A 19410-nucleotide genomic window follows, 5' to 3' on the forward strand; every position below is an offset into this window, starting at 1 on the left:
ACTCCCATACGCTACTGCTGGATGTAGTACAACCTCATTGGAAAATATGCAAAGAATACAAACAAATATTCATGCAGCTTTCTTCACAACAATCATAAGCTAGAAACAACTCAAAACCATGGATAGGTGGATGGGCAAAGAGTATACACAAAGGAACTATTCAGCAATAAACAGTGTGAACACCAACCCACACAACCTCAGGGATGAATAACATGAGCAGTGTATGAAGTGAAAGAAAAGAATACCATGATTTTAGTTACTGGAGTTTAAAAATAATCCGATAATAGAAAATTGCATGGTAAAAAAAAATTTAAAAATAAAATAAATAAATAAAAAAGAAAATTGCATGGTCATTGCCCACAGAGGTATGGATTAACTAACAACAGAATAACAGAATAAAGGAAATTTCTGAGGAAACATTTAAAAATGTTCTAAATCCTGACTGTGACTGATGTAAGATAGATGAGGCTGGACGCCCAAGGAATTTTCAGGAAGCAGGTTTATTTAAGCGACAGCAGTCCAAAGGGGCTAATACCTAAAAATCTCGGAACCCTGAGTCTAGAAATTCTTTGAAATTTATACGCATTGGGAAGGGTTACATAACAGCGGGTGGTTACATGGCAGGTACTCTTTGTCCCATATTTTAGGTCAGACAGAGGTTTCACAAGTTTTTATCAAGAAAATAGAAACAATTTTTATACAACAAGCTCTCAAGACAGAGTCTATCATACCTTTGGTCTCAAACTTGGCATTGACAAGAAAGAGGAAGCTTCAAACCACATTGAGCTCTCTGCAGAAATATTGTTGTCACTCTTTGTAAAATCTTGCTGACAAGAAGTTTAATTATGGTGGGGAGGTGTCCCTCAAGAAGCTTATTATGATAAGGGTCTTTTGGGTAGGGGTATACCTGTGGCTGCATGATGACTACATAAGTGTATGCAGTTATCAAAATTTAATGATTGGGCTGGCAAAACAAAACCTGAGATGTGTGTGTGTGTGTGTGTGCGCGCGCGCGTGCATGCATTCTTGTATACTTTTTTTTAAATGAAGTGTAGTATGAGAAAAACAGCTTAATTTTTTTTTCCCTTTTTTTGTGGTGTTAGGAATTGAACCTAAGGGCCTTGCACATGCTAGGAAAGTGCTCTACCACTAAGCCACAGAATATCCCATTGAGATGACCCTGAAGAAACAAAAAAGAAAGTGGGAGATTTAAACCACTTGGCCCTCTGGGGAAACATCGGTTCATCTAGGAGCAACAGAAAGCACAAGGCTTAGGGTCAGAGTATAATTAAAATGTTTGAGAAAACGCAAGAAAGCCTGGAAGCAAATAAACAAGGGCAAAAGAGAAAGCAAGACTACATAGGAACCAGAGGTCTTACTTAGGCTTTTGCTCCAAATGAGTTGGAAAATGCTAAGTTTGGATGTTAAATGTTCCCCTAAGATCCATTTATTCAAAGCTTGGTTCTCAAGGTGCTGTGAAAATTTAAGAGGTTTAGCCTAATCAGAGGTCATTAAAGATATACCCTCAAAGGGATTTTAATATTTTCACCCAGCTCATCTTATAGTATATGAATTACAAAATGTCTCCTGGTTTTAAATGCCATTTGTATATTCATGGCTTCCAGATTTATATCTTTAACTAGATTTATCCCCATAAGTCTCCTGTCCTCTGTTTCCTAGTTCAAGACATGAGCACTTGTTCCAACATGCATTCTCCAATATGATATATTGCTCTCACTAGAGGCCTAAATCAATGGGGGCCTCCCAATCTTGGACTGGAACCTCCAAAACTGCAAACCAAAATAAATGTTTTCTCTTTATGGTATTTTGTTGTTATAATATAGCTGTCAAACACAGGGAGCCACCTCTGGATGATTTTAAGCATGATCTAACTTCTTGTTTTAAAGGGATAACTCGCTGTCTTCAGGAAGGACTTTATGAGGCCATTAAGAAGTTATCATAGTCATGTAGGCTGACACTGGCTTGGACCAGATTATGGATGATAATGGTAGGGAGCTGAAAAGCATTCAGATTTCAGAAATTTTGTGAGGATGAAGCCACCTGAATTTACTAACAAATCAATAGATTAAGTGGTACAAAAAAGCTCTTTCTCTGCTTCTGAATCCTGTCATGAGCTGAACAGCTTTCCTCCACCATGCCTTTCCTCTATGATGGACTCACCTTGGGCCCAAGGCAATGAAGTCAACCATCTATGGACTGAGATATCTGAAACCATGGTCACAATTTTAAAAAAGTGAAAATGTTCTGTATTGTGGAAACACTTGTTTCATTAAAACCTAGGTAAAAAAAATTTTGGACTTTCAAGCTGGCATTAATCTGGAGATGACCCTGAGAACTTCCTGCCTGGAATGACAACTGGGATGTGGTATAAGGAACTATTTTTCCAGATAATCCTGATGTTTCAAGAAGGCTGTCTGTTCACATTGCTAAATCAATGTCCCAAATCATTGCATCCCAGAGAAGGGATGCAGTCCTGAGCAAGACAGCTGATGGTTGGGTCTAGAAGGCCTCATGGAGGACAACAAGGAGTATGAATGTGACCCTCCCGCTGGCCAGGGAGGTTGTCCTCCACGGCTGTTTTGCCTGAATTTTATCTGAATCCCTGAGACGTTTATTAAGCAAAAATTATTTTAAAGTCCCTGCTATGCTTTGGAGTCATTTGGTTAAACAGGCAGTCATCCACCGAAGCACAAATTCTGATTAGCACCTTAGGGCATCAACATATACAAGGGCAACATCAATAGGGTTATTCCCATTTTTCACATGAGGAAACAGGGGCTAAAAAGGTTAAATATCACCATCATATTAGAAAGAAAAAAGAATAAAGGCAAGACTGGAGCCCAATTCTGCCTAAATCCAAAGCCAGTATGCTTTAAACTACACCACAACCAAATATAAAGATGAAATTACATTCTACATCCTCTTTGTAGATGTGAAGGAAATTATCCACTATGATGGTTATCTTAAATGTTGAAATTCTTAAAACATGGAATACTTGGGAAAAACTCACTGGTGGATAAACCAAAGCAATTTATAAAAAATAATAATAGAATGATAGTCTACTATGCAAAAACAAATAAATAATACTGTCCTACATAGGGCTAGAATGAAGTTCCACTTGCACAAAAATCAGTAAGCTCTTAAAAACTTTATTTTTTAAAAAAGTGAGTCGAGGTGGGGGAGGGGTGACACACATGTTCTTTGAAAATAAAGTGCCAAGGTTACAAGAAAATGTAGGAGCTGAATGTCAGCTTTGTATCTGAAAACCTCTGAATTATTTCCTTTATCTTCTTATTATTCAATTTAGAATATTAAATTTTAAAAAATCAGAATGGCAAATAAAATGGCAATGACAGATGGAGAAGACAAGAAATAAAATCAACGAACAATATAAATATCTTACATTTTAGTCTAAGATTAAACTTCTTCCTTCATCAATCTTAAACCAGAATTCAAACAAATAATGATATTGGTGAGCTTGAACTATTTTTGCAGAAGTCCCTCAGCACTCTGCACATGACAAGTGTCCCAAAACGCTCACTGCGAGGGTGATGCTAGTAAAAAATGGCAATTCCATGAGGGTAAACAAAGAGAAACAAATGATAAAAATACATCCCAAATCAAGAAAGAGTCCTCCCACCCCATCACATCTGCTTTAATGAATAATTAGCCTATTCCTTTGGAAGGAAGAGGGGAAGAGTAAAGCAAAACCATTTGAGACTTTCCTTCAAGTTACCAAAAGGTCTGTGAGCCTAAGTATTGAGTACTTCTCAACAAACAGGCTGTTGTTGGCAAGGCTTCCCCTTTTCCTAGCAGGCAGGTTGTTGTGCTTTCAGTACCAGCTGAGAAAAGAGAAGCAGCTTTGACAATTTTATCACCTTGGAGAAACTCAAACAGCCCACAGATTCCTTTTTAGAGACCTGGCTCCATCCTCTTATAACTAACTGGTAAAGGACTTTGCAATTAGAAAAACAATAACTTCAATCATGAGAATCAGAGAATCTCAGTTCATCTAAAAACGAACTCGTGAAGAGCTTTACATTAAGAAAAACAATAACTTCAATTAGGAGAATCAGAGAATTGTAGAGCTTCTTAATCTAGGCAAATACATCATTCTCAATTTCTAGAATGTCATATTAGTTGAGTCAGAGTACTAAGCTTGATCATTTTGCGAGTGCAAACCTATTAACAAATGTGCAATTCCATTAGAAGAAATGTTTGTTTTTGCAAGCAATGTAAGTTACCTCCAAGAATACCCCAACAAGCTAGGAAGTCATATACTTAAATACATGGGCACCTGACTGCTATCTAAATACAGTATGCTCTTAATAAAAATTACTGCTTGACTTACATGATTAAAACTGAATTCACAATATCATTTGGTAAAACATGTCTTTTTATATCCCTTTGAGCGACCAAACCTGCTTTTACACATTCATGCATTTGACAGGAAGTTAAGCTATGTTTCTGAGCTTTGTAAAATACAAGCAATTATGTACTTCACATGACACAACATGTTACACATGCTGAGTAAATCAGATTAAGAATTAATGGATTAATACATAACAGCCAGGACCAACTACAGACATGTGTATGTACATGGGTTAGTACACTCATATGCATGTATACATATATTATCTAGGTCTATCAAGGGCCTAAAAGCAGTAACAAGCACACCCAGTACCTGATCCTAGTTTCTAAATACCATTCTTCAATAAAGAGGAACCAGGGCTCCTTGGAGAAATGAACTGCTAATTCTAGGGTTGGCACAGGTAAATTGTAAGATGAACCAGGAGTATCTTTCTAGTGCCAAAAGTATGGAAGTCCTCAAATCCTCATTTCAACTCTTAATTGATCTTCATAAGGGAAATACTGCTATTAAGGGAGAACATCTTATTACTACATATTAGATGTGCCTTCTTTTACTTCTTCTACTCCAAAACATGCAACCCTGCATTCCCTAACGGAAGAGTGCCAGAGAAGGAACACATTAAAAGCAAAAGTGGTTAGAGATTAGTCACAAAATTAACTCATACCGTGCAAAATTCAAGCTTTTTACCAGTTCATCTAGTATGCGATTATTTTTCAGGTCTGGCTCTGTGACTGTCTAGAAAAGAAAAACAACAGATGGAAAAAGGTCAGAAACAATAATTAACTTGTTGTAATCTTGTTTTTGAAAATGTCTGACCCATCCTCCTGAGGCTCGCCATCCCACTAAGTCTTCCAGGAAAGACTCAAAATAAAGTTCATTTATCTCAGACTACATGGAATTTTACAAGAGTGAATCAGTACCTACTAACTGGAAGTCTGATAAAAGCTCTCAAAGCATCTATTTAAAATCATATATTATTTATTCTGTCCTAAGAAAAAGCCTAATAATATGAGCAAGAATCCTTCAAAATGCCAGCACTCAGCTTTCCCTAAAATTTCTCCTCATAAACAGAAAACTTCTAAGTAAAACACTGGGAGAGCCATTAAGTGTCCAAGAAAAGTTTAAAAATAAAATTGGTTTTCAGGAACACAAGAGAAAAATGAAAAATCCTGTCCTCCTTCAGTATGAACATTACATAGTTGATCCCTGAGATAAGGTTTCCTTTCTTTTAAACTTCACACTCTCTTCTTTCTTTATCCTAACTTATTTTCATTCTCCCTTTTAATCTACCTTTCCACCTGTCCCTACCACTTGAAAGGTTTTGCAAATTTTAACATCCAATTTTCTTAAGCCCACAGGCCATGAATCTTTGCCTTTTGCACAACTACTTTCACCAGTCCTTTGTAAATTCATAATTCCACTATCAGAGTCTCCACCAAAACTAAGAAACTATTCAAAAAAAAATAGGAACCATAAAAGCATAGATCATAAGAATTAAAGAGTGCTATATCCCAATTTTAAAATTAGCTTTTACTTCCGAAAATACATTTAGATTATCAGAAATCCTAATGAGAAATTGAACAAAATCCAGTTCTCCTTACATATACTTTAGAGGTTCTTTCTGAAAAGGGCTTTTATATTTTTTAATTCAATAATTACACATCTTCTCATGGGTTTTTGTACATACATAAAGATGAAATATTTTTACCAATCAGTAAGTTTTTTAAAAAGGATATAAAAACTCACCACACAACAAGTTGGACACTGAGTTTTATAAGATAGAAATTTTCTTATACAGAGAGAACAATCTGTAAAAACACAAAATGGAACATAAGTTAATCTCTATTAATAATAAGGGAATCTAACTTTTAACAAATCTGACTTAGGCCTTGGAATATTTCCACCATCTAAGGCATATCATTATAATCTTAAATTTTTAGTACCTGTGTTCTATGCACATTTTCACATGTAATTAAACAGTGTTATTAGTAAAGGGAAATATATCAAATATAATGACTCCCTAGGATACCACAATTCTGTAAGCAATATGCATCACTCTGTTTTCTCCATTTGTAAACTGTGGGAACATGCGTGCAAGACCTGGGCTGAGTATTACATAAACATGTCAGATATCTCTTATTGCCTATCTTTTGAAAAATAAATTTTGAAACAGGACATATACATATTTTAAGAAATAAATGTTACCTAGGTTAACAAATTAGCAATTTCTATATATTAAATCTGCAGGTGATGTCCATCATTGCACATTTAACAAGCACTTCTGTGGCAGGCACTAAGAAAAGAGCAGTGTAGAGGGGAACGTTCTTTACCTCAAGGAGATAAGAAAGTAGTGAGGCAATCATAGTGTACTTCAGTGTAATAAGTCCTAACAATTTAATCAAGAAATGAGCACCAACTAAATTCACCACTCAAGGCTGTATAAAATACTCTCGTAGTCAAATAAAAAGCACATATCACTAATAGTAGTATCTTACTGAAGCTAATTTACCAGTAGCCCAAATTCAGTTGAGTTAAGGAGCCTCCTCAAAAAGAGTTGAGTTTAGCCGAGAAGGAGGAGACGGTATGATTACAGTACAGGTGTTCAGAAATAAGGAAGTCTTGCCATCCTCAGTAGGAGTACCCCAGGAAGAAAAATAAAGGGACACATTATAAAAAGGCTAAAACCACCAAAGGGTTTGGGAAACAAAGATGAACAGAAGGGACCAACTCAGACACTGCCGTTCCATGCTAACGACAAGCAAAAAGCTAAACTGAAAAACTAACAATTCTGAGATCCATCCAGAAAAGCAAAGTCACAGGGCAAACTGCTTCCTCTAAAAATGGAGAAGCAGATACAGAGACTCACCACTTACTGGCGGAGAAACCCACAAGAGAAACATCCACAAGAACCAGAGAAGAATACTGTCCTGGAAACCAGGGCGGAGGAAGAAAAACCTCAGTGGTCATTGATGAACTGCAGTAGATTAGGAAGGACAAATCTGAGAGTTAAAAGCTTTAGAGGACCCTGTCCTTAGAGGTCCTCATGCTTTTGTGAGTTGTTGCTCCAGGAGTTCTACCAAGTTCTCACAGTGACTATCCAAAAATAAAATCCCTAGTCATGCAGGGAGAAGGGAAAAGTAATCACTCTGAGACAAGCCCCAGCACTAAGTTCACAAGGCCTGCCCTCAGGAAAAACCATTTTACCAGAATAACCTATTGGGTTTTTATCAGAGCCCAACTGACCTGGGAGGAGAGAAATATACAACTACAACACTCTCTAGCCATCCTCTTCCAGTTCACGAGCAAGTAAGCAAAGCATTTGTGAATCTCAAGCTCCAGGGACAAGGCTCCCTAATAGACTGAGACCTGCTCACAGAACTAGAAAATGCTTCTCCTCCTTCCACATTTACCATAGCACTCAAGGCCTATTTACTGCAGTTCCTTTTACCCAGTACATCATTCCTGGCTATTAAGAAAAACTTACAAGGCATACTAAAAGATAAAAAATAAAAGATCCAATCACCAGCACCAAAAAAAAAGAAAACAAACACACACACACACACACACACACACACACACACACACAGTTTGAAGAAACTGAGCAAGCATCAGAAACAGGGTCAAATAGAAAAGGAATGTTCAATATATCAAATGAGGAACTTTTTAAACTATGATATGCTAAGAATTTTAATGGAAACAGACAACATGTAAGAACTGATGAGTAATGTAAACAGAGAGGTGGGATGCTAAAAAAGAAGCAAAAAGAAATGTTAGAGATAAAAACCACTGTAACAAATGAATACTTTGAGAAGATAATAAATATACTGGACACAAATGAGAAGAGAATCTCTGAGCTTGAATTTGTCAATAGAAACCTTAAAAATTGAAAAGTAAAGAGAAAAAAGACTAGAAAAAAAAAATGGAACAGAATCTTCAAGAACTGTGGGACAGCTACAAAATTTAACATATCCATAATGGAAATGCCAGCAGAAGAGTGAAAGGAACACAAAAAATGTTTACTGCAATGACTGAGAACTTTCCCAAATTAATATTAAACACTGAACCACCTATCCACAAGAACCAAAGAACACCAAGAAGGATAGATGCCAAAAGAAAAAAAAAAAAAGAAAAGAAAAATACAACTATACCTCAGCAGATCACATTCAAACTTCAGAAAATCAAAGATAAAGAAAATTTCTTAAAAGAAGCCAGAAGGGAGGAAAAAAAAAACTTACCTACAAAGAAGTGATGAACTACATATGACTTCTCCTCATAACATACAAACAAGGAGGGAGGGCCAACCTAGAACTCCATATCCTATGGAATTATTCTTTAAAAGTGAAAGCAAAATAAATATCTTCTCATCAAATAAAAATTGAGGGAGTCTTTTACCAGTAGATCTGTCTCTAAAATCTGCTCGAAGTTCTTCAGAGAGAAGAAAAATTATTTAGGCCAGAAACTCAGACTTACATAAATAAAGGAAGAACAGTGTAGACAGAATAAGTAAAATTAAAATAAACACTTTGATTTTTCTTATTATTCTAAAAGAGAACAGTTTGTATAAAATAATAGCAACAGAATATTGAATTACATATGGTTTTGTGTGTGTATGGGGTGGTCTGTGTATATATGCATGCTTATGTAAGCTTATGAATAAGTAAAATGAATGACAACAATAACATAAAGGACAAGAGGAAGAAATCAGATATATTAGTCAGATTGGGCTGTGATAACAAAATACTACTGCCTGATAGCTTAAACAACAGAAATTTATTTTCTCCCAGTTGTGGAAGCTAGAAGTCCAAGATCAAGGTGCCAGTATCTGTTAAGTGCTCTCTTTTTGGCTTATAGACGGCCACCATCTCACTCTGTCCTCAGAGGGCAAGGCAGGGCAAGAACACAAGCTCTCTAGTATCTCTTCTTACAAGGGCACTAATCCCGATCATGAGGGTCCCACCCTCATAACCTCATCTAAACCAAGTGATCTCCTAAAGACCTCATGTTCCAATACCAACTCAGTGAGGGTTAGAGCTTCAACACATGAATAGGGAGAGGGCATAATTCTGTCCATAGCATTGCCTGGCCCCCAAAATTCATGTCCTCTCACATGCAGAATACATTCCCAACAATCCCAAAAGTCTTAACTCACTGCAGCCCCAAGTCTAAATTCCAAAATTTTACCTAACCACCACCCAAATCAGATTATGAATGGGACTATCATTCTGAAAGGATAAAAGAAATTGAAATTAAAATGTAAAGGACCAGGTTTTGTAAAGTTTCTAAGCTGCACTCAGAACCTGAAATTCCTGTGGCAGTTAAAACAATTCCCAGAACTGCCCATTAGATGTGTGTCGAAATCTCCCCTGACCACCTAGTTGCTTAACCACCCCCTCCCCGAGACCATGCAGTTCAGCATGTATACACCTTAGGGCTTAAACCGATCAGTTTGAATGTATACCCCTCCTTAGGACTGACCTATCACCCCCGCCCGACCTGTTCCCGCCAGTGAATGTACTAATCATGTTTAAGAGTTGTTATTTGATTTTTCCCGCGGTGTACAGTGATTTGCTAAGGGAGGCTATGATGTATGTAGAGTCCCTGCCCTCTCCAAAGAATGTATATAAACTCTGCTTAAGTTGTTCTCGGGGCTCTTTGTTCTCTGCTCTTCTGAAGTGAGCTCTGAGCCCCAGCATGCTGGACCCCCAATAAACCCTTTGCTGTTGCATGAGACAGTCTCTTGGTGGTATTTTCCTCTGACATTCGCCTGACCTTTTCAATTCTGAGGGAAGATTCCTTTCCGGACTCATTATCTTAATTAACAATGTCACTCTCTGCATTACAAGAAGTCACCTGAGCAATACTGCAAGTCAAAAAGGCTAAGGCAGAAGGATCACATGTTCAAGACCAGTCTGGGCAAGTTAGCAACACCCTATCTCAAAAAAAAATAAATAAATAAAAAGAACTGGTGATGTATCTCACTGGTAGAGCCTAGGTTCAATCCCCAGTACTGGGGGGAAAATATCCTGCCAAGTGCAATAGCACATATCTGTAATCACAGCTACTCAGGAGGTAAAAGCAGGAGGATTATAAGTTGCTTAGTGAGATCCTATCATAAAATAAAAAGAGCTAGGGGTGCAGCTCAGTGGTAAAGCATTTGCCAGACATGCTCAAGGCCAGGAGTTCCACCCCCAGTACTATGAAAAAGAAAGAAAGGGAAAAAAAGAATTCCTAAACCACCTGCTCAGTTTAGTCACCTATGGATACTGTTGTTGGTTTTAATGTAGTTTCCCGACTCCATACCCAATCATATTGATTCAGTAGATTTGGGTCAGTAATAAATCTAGCTGGGCATATGCCTGCAATCCTAGAAACTCAAGGGGGCTGAGACAAGAGGATCATCAAGTTTGAGGCCAACTTGGGCAACTTAGCAAGACCCTGTTTCAAATTATAAAAATAAATAAGAAAGGAAGGAAGGAATGAAGGAGACAGACAGAGGGAAGGAGGGAGGGAAGAAAAGAAAAGAAAGGAAAGAAAGGCTGGGGGTGTAACTCAGCAATAGCGCACTGTTGAGAGCCACAGCCGAAGGGGCCCCAGCAAACTTTCAGACTGCCAGCTGATGATTGGCTCACAATGGCCCCAGCAACATCTAGCTGATTGGCTCCTCTGCGGTGATGCTCATTGGGCTGTTTCCCTGCCCTTTCAGACCAGGGAGCTGCTCATTGGGGGACTTTTTTGGCTCCGCCCATGTGACCCAGCCAATCGGCCTCAAGAGCAGGAGGATTGTGGGAGGTGGTGAGGCTTGTGGTTGAGGGAGAGGCTTGTGGGAAGCCGGTGGTGGCAGTTGGGGCTCTGAGGGTTTTTCCTGAGGAGCTGTTTTGTTTGGCGTGTGTGGTTCTAAAAATAAAGTTAGTTTCTTTTGACAAGTGGCTCCTGATTGTGCCCAGCCAGACTGCGGCAGCGCACCCCTGGGTTCAATCCCAGGTACTGCAAAAATAAATAAATAATAAATACTGAAATGTTTAAGGAGTAGCAATAAATGACTAGTAGTTAGGATCACTAATTATAGTCAATCCAAGATAATACCAAATCAACAGATCTGGCTCCAACTACCAAAACTTTGAGGACTTTTGTATCATTAAAAAAAAAAACTAAAGGAGGGAGGGTGTCTCTGTGGTAAGACACTTGCCTTGGATGTACATGCCCCTAGTTTCTATCCCCAGCACCCCCCAAAAATTATACATTCACAGGAATATATTGTATATGTATATATTGTTTTTAATTCTGGTATGGAATTTAAAAGACAAAAGCATTTTTAAAAGCTATAAAAATATAATAATGGATACACAAGAAGAAATACATAATTTGTAACATCATTAACAAAGTATGAGAGGAAGAAGTAAAAGAATAGAGGTTTCTTTTGTTTTGTTTTTGTGGTACTGGGGATTAAATCCAGGAGCACTTTACCACTGAGTCACATCCCCAACCCTTTTTACTTTTCATTTTGAAACGGTGTCTCACTAATTGCCTAGGCTGGACTCAAGCTTGCCTCAGTATCCTGAGTTGCTGAGTTTATGGGTGTACCCTACCATACCTGGCCAAGAGTAGAGGTTTTAAAAAATAAAAATATAGAAGAAAACAGAATATAGATTTTGTTTGAGATATAAGTTAACTTGTTAACAGCTTTAAAAAGACTGTTTAAAATGTAAATCAGATATTTTACAAAGAAAATACCTACAGATTCACAAAAGAAAATAAGAAAGGAATCAAAGCACATCACTATTTAAAGAAAAAAATGATGAAATATAAAGATAGCAAGAGAGGAAAAGAGAGATAAAAAAATTACAAGACAGAAACAAAGAGCAAAACAGCAATAAGTCCATTACTAGCAGTAATTATATATTTATGGACTATCAGAATTTAAAGATTTAAGAGTCAAATTCACCATGAAAATATGACCATTATAAACATACATGCACTCAACATGAAAGCAGCCACATAAAGCCAGGTACAGTGTGTACAGTCTCAAAAACTGAGGCAGAAGGATAGCTTGAACCCATTAATTCAGACAGACAGCTTGGAAAACAGAGCAAAAAACCTGGCTCTTATAAAAAACAAACAATGTGAGGCTTGGTGGAATATGCCTATAATCCCAGGGCCCAGGAGCGTGAGGTAGAAGGATCTTAAACTCAAAGCCAGCTTCAGCAACTTGACAAGGCCCTAATCAAATTAGTGAATAAAAAATTATTCACTAATTTGTGAATGTGGCTCACTTAACCACTGAGCCACATCCCCTTCCATTTAAATTTAAAATTTAAAAAAATTTAAATGGCTGAGGATGTGGCTCAGTGGTTAAGTGCTCCTGGGATCAATCAACAGTACCAAAAAAAAAAAAAAGACAACCAAATATATGAAGCAAACAATGACAGAACTAAAGGGAGAACTGGACAGCAGCATAATAATAGTAATATTTTGAACAGCATGATATACTAAGTGCATCTAACAGACAGGTACAGAACATTTCATCCAACAATTGCAGAACATAGAATCTTCTCAAGCACACTTGGAACATTCTCTAGGATAGATCATGTATTAGGTCAAAAATCAAGTCTTGGGCTGGGCTTCTGGCTTAGCAGTAGAGGGCTCACCTAGCACGTTCGATTCTCAGCACCACATAAAAATAAATAAATAAAATAATAAAAAAAATAAAGAATAAAACCTTAAAAAAAAAAACAAGTCTTAACAAATTTTAAAAGACTGAAATCATACCAAGTATCTTTTCCAACTATACTGGAATGAAATTAAAAATCAACTGTGGAAGGAAAACTAGAAAATTATAAATATGTAGAAATTGACTAACGTGGGGGATAAATGGAAGTACATGTTTGTAACCATCTTACGCTCTTCAGTCTTCCACTATTCAGGTAGCATAGTATTGTTTAAAGAGTGACTGTAGTAAATTAAAGATGCATACTTTAAACAACCACTAAAAACAAATAAGTAGAATTAATAATTGTGGGAAAATGTTAATACTAAAATAAAACAATTTTTTTTTTAAAGGCAGGAAGAGAGGAAAGACTAGATGGACAAATTGAAAACAAAAAGGAAAAGTAGTACATTTAAACCCAGGTTCATTAATAATTACATTAACTTTCTGCAATGGTAGAAATATTCTATGTCTACACTGGCCACTACAGTTACTACTACCCACATGTAGCTATTGGATACTGGAAATGTGGCTAGTGCGACTAAGGTAATAATTTTATTCAATAAATTTTCATTAACATGTAAATAGCTCCCTGTATCAAGCCAGCAATTACCACATTAAACAATGCAGGTATAAATATTCCAAGTAAAAATAGGTATCATCAGACTGGATTAAAGGGCAAAACACAAACATACACTATCTACAAAATATACAAATTAAATATAAAAACAGTAGTTTAAAGGACAGAAAAGATAAACCAAAGAAACACTCATCTTAAAGAAGCTGAAGTATCTATGTTAGTATTTTAAAAGTATACTTCAGAATAAAGAATGCTACGAGAAATAAAGATGAATATTTAATAACATGTAGTCAACTCTTCAAGAAGATAAAACAATCCTAAATGTGTATGTACCTAATAAATGCACTTCAAAATACATAAAGCAAAACATGAGAGAAGTAAAAGGGAAAAAAAATATCAATGAATCCACAATTACTGTTGGAGTATAACTTATTCTAATTAGAATCCCAATCTTGTGGTTGTACACAATGTAGAGTTTCACTGGTGGTGTTTTCATATATGAACATAGGAAAGTTAGGTCTAACTCATTCTACTAGCTTTCCTGTTCCCAACCTCCCTTCCTTCCCTTTATCCCCCTTTGTCTAAGCCACTGAATTTCTATTCTTCCCTCCATATCCCCTTATTGTGTGTCAGCATCCGTATATCAGAGAGAACATTCAGCTTTTGGTTTTTTGGAATTGGCTTTTTTCACTTAGAATAGTCTCCACATTCATTTATTTACCAGCAACTGCCATAATTCCATTCCATTTTTATGGCTAAGTAATATTCCATTGTGTATACGTACCACATTCTATCTATTCATCTATTGAAGGGCACCTAGGTTGGTTCTATAGCTTAGCTATTGTGAATTGAGCTGCTATAAACAATTGATATGGCTGCATCACTGTAGTATGTTGATTTTAAGTCCTCTTGACTATATACCAAGGAGTGGGATAACTGGGACAAATGGTGGTTTGATTCCAAGTTTTCTGAAGATTCTTCATACTGCTTTCCAGAATGATTGCACTAATTTGCAGTCCCACCAGCAATGTATGAATGTTTCTTTTTCTCTTGCCAACATTTATAAATAACAATCTTTCCAGCATTGCAGAGCAGATAAGTGATAAGTCTGTAATACTTTTCAGTGGTATAATTCTCTCTTAGTGGGCAAATTCAGACAGTCCTCCAACTTATGATGGTTTAAATCACAATATTTTTACTTTACCATAATGCAAAATTGGTATGCACTAACTAAAAGACATACTTTGAATTCTAGTTTTTTTCCCAGGCTACCAATATGCAGTATAATACTTTCTCACAATGCTGGGTGGCAGGAGAGAGCCACTGCTACCAGACAGCCTCGAAATCACAAGGGTAAACAGGCAAAACTCTCCTGTGTGCAGCATTGCTATGATATTAGTAGATTAGATGTGTTCAACCATCTTCAACTTATAAACTTTTCAATTCATGATGGTTTTACTAGGATTAATGCCATCATAAGTTAAAAAGCATCTGTATTCTTATTGTTATAGATTTTAAAATGTTAAAATTCTATCTCAAGCCTGTAATCCCAGTGGCCGGGGAGGCTGAGGCAGAAGGATTGCAAGTTCAAAGTCATCCTCAGCAAAAGTGAGGTGCTAAGCAGCTTATGAGACCCTATTTCTACATAAAATACAAAAAAAAAAAAAATAGGGCTAGGATGAAACTCAGCGGCCAAGTGCCCCTGAGCTTAATCCCTGGTACCAAAATATTCTATAACAAAAATATTCTATCTCAAGTACTACTTGGATGAAACATTATTCTGTTAAAAACAAAAGTTCTGAGATAGGCATGGTAATGCATGCCTGTGGTCCCAGCTACTCAGAAGGGTGAGGTAGGGGAATCACTTGGGTCCCTGAGTCTGAGATCAGCCTGGGCAACATAACGAGATTCCGACTCAATAAATAAAATTTTAAAAATAAAAATTCTTAAGTCTAACATCTAAAAATGCTTGACAAATAAAAGAACCACATATTGTAACCAAAATCTTTATTGGCATAAGTACTATAAAACACAAAAATATCCAAGAGGAAAGTGGTAGAAAATTCAAGAACATTGTAAAAACTTTCATATTCAAGAGGAAAGTAGTGGAAAAGACTTTCTTAAAATCTCAGGACACCAGAGTTAAAAGTGAGAAATAAGTATATGTGCATATCATCAGCACTAAACTAACACTACTTTTAATAACTCACAGAATCAAAACATACTTACAGTTATGTGAACACTGAGGAATAATCATTGCAATGTTAAAATATTCAAAGCAAATTCCACATCGAAGTAAATCATCTATTCTCTGAAAGACAAAAACACATATATTCACATCAGAAAGACATAGAAATTGATCATCACAGAACTTTTTCTCTGCCCCCCCCCCACAAAAACAATTCAATAATATTTCTTTTTCAAATATACATATTCAGAAGCTAACTCCAGATAAACTGCAAGGGATCTTGACAAATAGAGAACCCTACCCCCACCATTATTGTTACACATTCAAATCTCAGGTTATCCAAATTGCTTTGGACAGACACTAGTGACACTGCACAGATTCCTGTGTCATGCTCATCCCTTTACAAAAGGGCTACTGCGTTCCTGCTCTACTTCCTGTGTTTCCAGTTCTTACTCCAAGCCTCCACCTCTTTAGACCCCATCCCCTGGCCTATGTGACTGTTGGGCAAAAGGTTCCATGAGCCACAGTCATCATACAGGTTAAGAGCCAAATCAGAGGCTTTTAAAGGCAAACATTAGAAAATATCTAGTTAAAACCCTTACTTTGCAAATGAGAAAACTGTACCAAAGCTGGCTCACAATGCTGGATATGAATCAAGATAGGATTAAAATTCCTGTCTTCCTACTAGTAGTTTAGTGCTTTATGCATGGTACAACACAGTAGAGACAAATGAAGAAGCCCTGGAAATAGATAGGATCAGTGATAGCAGAAGGAGATGAAGAAGCAGACAATTTGGAATGTTAGATACAAGGGTGTCAACTTGGAATGCAATCTAAACAGAAAAGGATCTACTCTTGAAAACTAAAATTGTTTAAGTCATTTAAGTAAGGTACAGAGAGTATACATAGTTGCCACCTTCTTAAAAAGAGAAGGGTGAGGAGCTTGGGATGCAGCTCATTGGCAGAACACTTGTCTAGTATGGGCAAGGACCCAGGTTTGATCTTCAGCACCAAAAAAATGGGGGGAGGTATTAAGAATGTCTTCTATTTTATCATATATATTTTAAAACTTCTGAAAAGATACACAAGAAAGCAATAAATGTTTTGTAGGAATCAGGGATCAAGAAACTGAACAAATGAGGGGCATGGTGGGAAGGACACTTTTCATTTTTTTATGTATTTTTTGAACCATATGAATCTATCATGTAACTTAAGAACAAATAAAAAAGACTAATGTCATTACTAGTCCATATAAAATATTATGTAGCCATTAAAAACATTATTTCAGGGGCTGGGGATGTGGCTCAAGCGGTAGTGCGCTGGCCTGGCATGCGCTGGGCACTGGGTTCGATCCTCAGCACCACATAAAAATAAAATAAAGATGTTGTGTCCACCAAAAACTAAAAAATAAAATATTAAAAAATTCTCTCTCTCTCTCAAAAAAAAAAATGATTTCAAAAAATAGTTAATGCCACAAGAAAATTTCCCCATTTTAATGGACATCTTTTTTTTTTTAAGTCAGAAAACGAAATCGACAAAAATAACACAAAATAAGAGCAACTCTAGAGTTTAACCCTGTTAACAACAGTAACATAGCACAAGTATCTCAGTTTTAAAAACAAAGCCCGCCAGACACAGTGAGGTACACCTGTAATCCCTATGACTTGGGAAGCTGAGGCAGGAGGATGGCAGGTTGGAGGCCAGCCTCAGCAACTAAGCAAGGCCCTAAGCAACTTAGTGAGACCCTGTCTTAAAATAAAAATTAAAAAGGGCTGTGGGATGTGAGCCAGTGGTAAACCCCCTCGGGGTTCAATCTCCAGTACTATTTAAAAGGAGGCGGGGACGCTGGGGTGGTGGCTTAGTGGTGGAGCGCTCACCTAGCACGAGCGACAGGCACTGGGTTCGATTCTCAGGACCACATAAAAAACAAATAAATAAAATAAAGGCATTTTGTGTCCATCTACAACTAAAATAAATAAATAAATAAAAAGGGCGGGGTGGATAAGAGAAACTGTTAGGGAGGAGTTAGGCCACAGTGTGACTGGACTAACTAGACTGGGCTTGCCCCTAATCAGAATAAAAGTGAAAGATTCTGTACAGCTGAGCACCCGCCTTGCTACGCGATGGTTACCACGTAATTAGAAGCCGGATGTGGCGGCGCAAGCCTCTAATCCTAGCAACTCCGGAGGCTGAGGCAGGAACACACGACGTTTGAGGCCAGTCCGAGAGAAACTTAGTGCGACTCGGCCTCAAAATAAAATATAAAAATATAAAAAAGGACCAGAAAGGATGGGGCTCGGTGGTAGAGCGCCCCTGGGTTCAGCCCCCAGCGCCGCAAAAATTTAAAAAAATAAATATTATTTGACGTACTGTCCACCCCAAATCATGCCCGGGGTCGCTGTTTATAATATAGTGCTTGGCATACGGGCAATTCCCTGAAAGAAGTAGCTGTCACTGTCGGTGTCACCACTTAGTGACTGTTTTTCTCCATGACACTGAATGTGGTGACAGAAACGCAGTGTGCCCGGTTCCTTAAAACGGCCAGCCTCGGTTCACCTCAGCGGCCGAAGCTTGCCCTAGTCACCGCTCAGCGGAGAAAACAGGCCGAAAGCCCAGCGTCAGGCTACAAGCGGAGGAGCGCCGGGTACCCTGGCCCAGCCGGCAGTTCGCGCGGAGTCTTTTCTCCCACAAGGCGGGGCTGTCCTCCCACCGACAAACGGGGCCCCCCACGTCCCCAAAGAACTCACCTTCATCACTGCCAGGCCTGGAGGCCACCGAGGCTCGGCCAAGGTTTCCATGATCTCTCCTCAGGATGCCGGGGCCCGCCTCCCACTGGCCTCCCGCGCTAGATTACTACTCGAAATTCCCCGCGCTACTGAGCTACGTCAGCAATTCGCGACGCGCCTGAGGCGAACGCGGAACCTGCCGGGAGTTGTAGTAATAGGTGGAGCGCCGCCGAAGGTTCCGAAATGGCGCATGCGCCTGACTTCTGGTCCTCGTCTTCCCGCGCAGTTGCGTGGTTAAAAATCTCAGCGCCTGTTGAGTATCAGGAAAAGACAGCCAGGAAACAGACCAAGGCCAGGCCCTGTCAGATAGTTAAAAATGTAAGCCGATGCTTCCTCCTTCGCGTCGCCTTCCTTGATGGCTGTAATAATCTGTCCTACTCTGAGCAAGACAGTTTTTAGATCTATTATTTCATTTCACCCATGTCACAACTCTGGGAGGAAGGTACATTTGTCAGTTTGCACAAGAGGAAGCCCCTGACTAAAACAGTGAATGGATCTGTCTCAAGTCACACAGTGGCGTTGAGGAGCCTCCAAATAGGCCTGTGGGCTATATAGGCTTTAAATGGGAGCTCTTGCTTTAATTTTATTTATTTATTTATTTGGTAGTCATGGTGGTGCTATTGAGTGGAACTGACGGCCCCATGTATACACACACTCTACCCCTGGCTACATCCCTGAGCCCTCAAATTAGAATCTTAATTTAAAATTGAATCTTTTCTTCAGAGAAAACCACTGTTAGTATTGTACATAGCTACCAAAT

The 19410-nt window shown here is 38.0% G+C and overlaps 1 protein-coding gene across 4 annotated transcripts in view; it reads right to left on the minus strand.

The window, feature by feature from the left end:
• The window catches only part of Rad18 (RAD18 E3 ubiquitin protein ligase), a 94238-nt gene extending 75532 nt beyond the window's left edge, over positions 1-18706 (minus strand). The window contains exons 1-4 of one of the 4 annotated variants that reach the window (XM_027931893.2): positions 18612-18706; positions 15907-15988; positions 6140-6201; positions 5058-5128 (exon numbers count right to left, since the gene is read on the minus strand). In XM_027931893.2, coding sequence (XP_027787694.2) covers positions 5058-5128; positions 6140-6201; positions 15907-15988; positions 18612-18662 — 266 coding nt within the window. In that variant the 5' untranslated portion in view covers positions 18663-18706. Of the gene's footprint in view, positions 1-3424; positions 3493-5057; positions 5129-6139; positions 6202-7259; positions 7314-15906; positions 15989-18611 lie in introns of those variants that run through there. The other 3 variants (XM_071605909.1, XM_071605910.1, XM_071605911.1) reach the window with 3 other exon arrangements.
• Between the last annotated feature and the right edge of the window lie 704 nt (positions 18707-19410).

The sequence above is a fragment of the Marmota flaviventris genome, chromosome 20, assembly GCF_047511675.1.
Source record: "Marmota flaviventris isolate mMarFla1 chromosome 20, mMarFla1.hap1, whole genome shotgun sequence".
In the NCBI taxonomy this organism is placed as follows: Eukaryota; Metazoa; Chordata; class Mammalia; order Rodentia; family Sciuridae; genus Marmota; species Marmota flaviventris.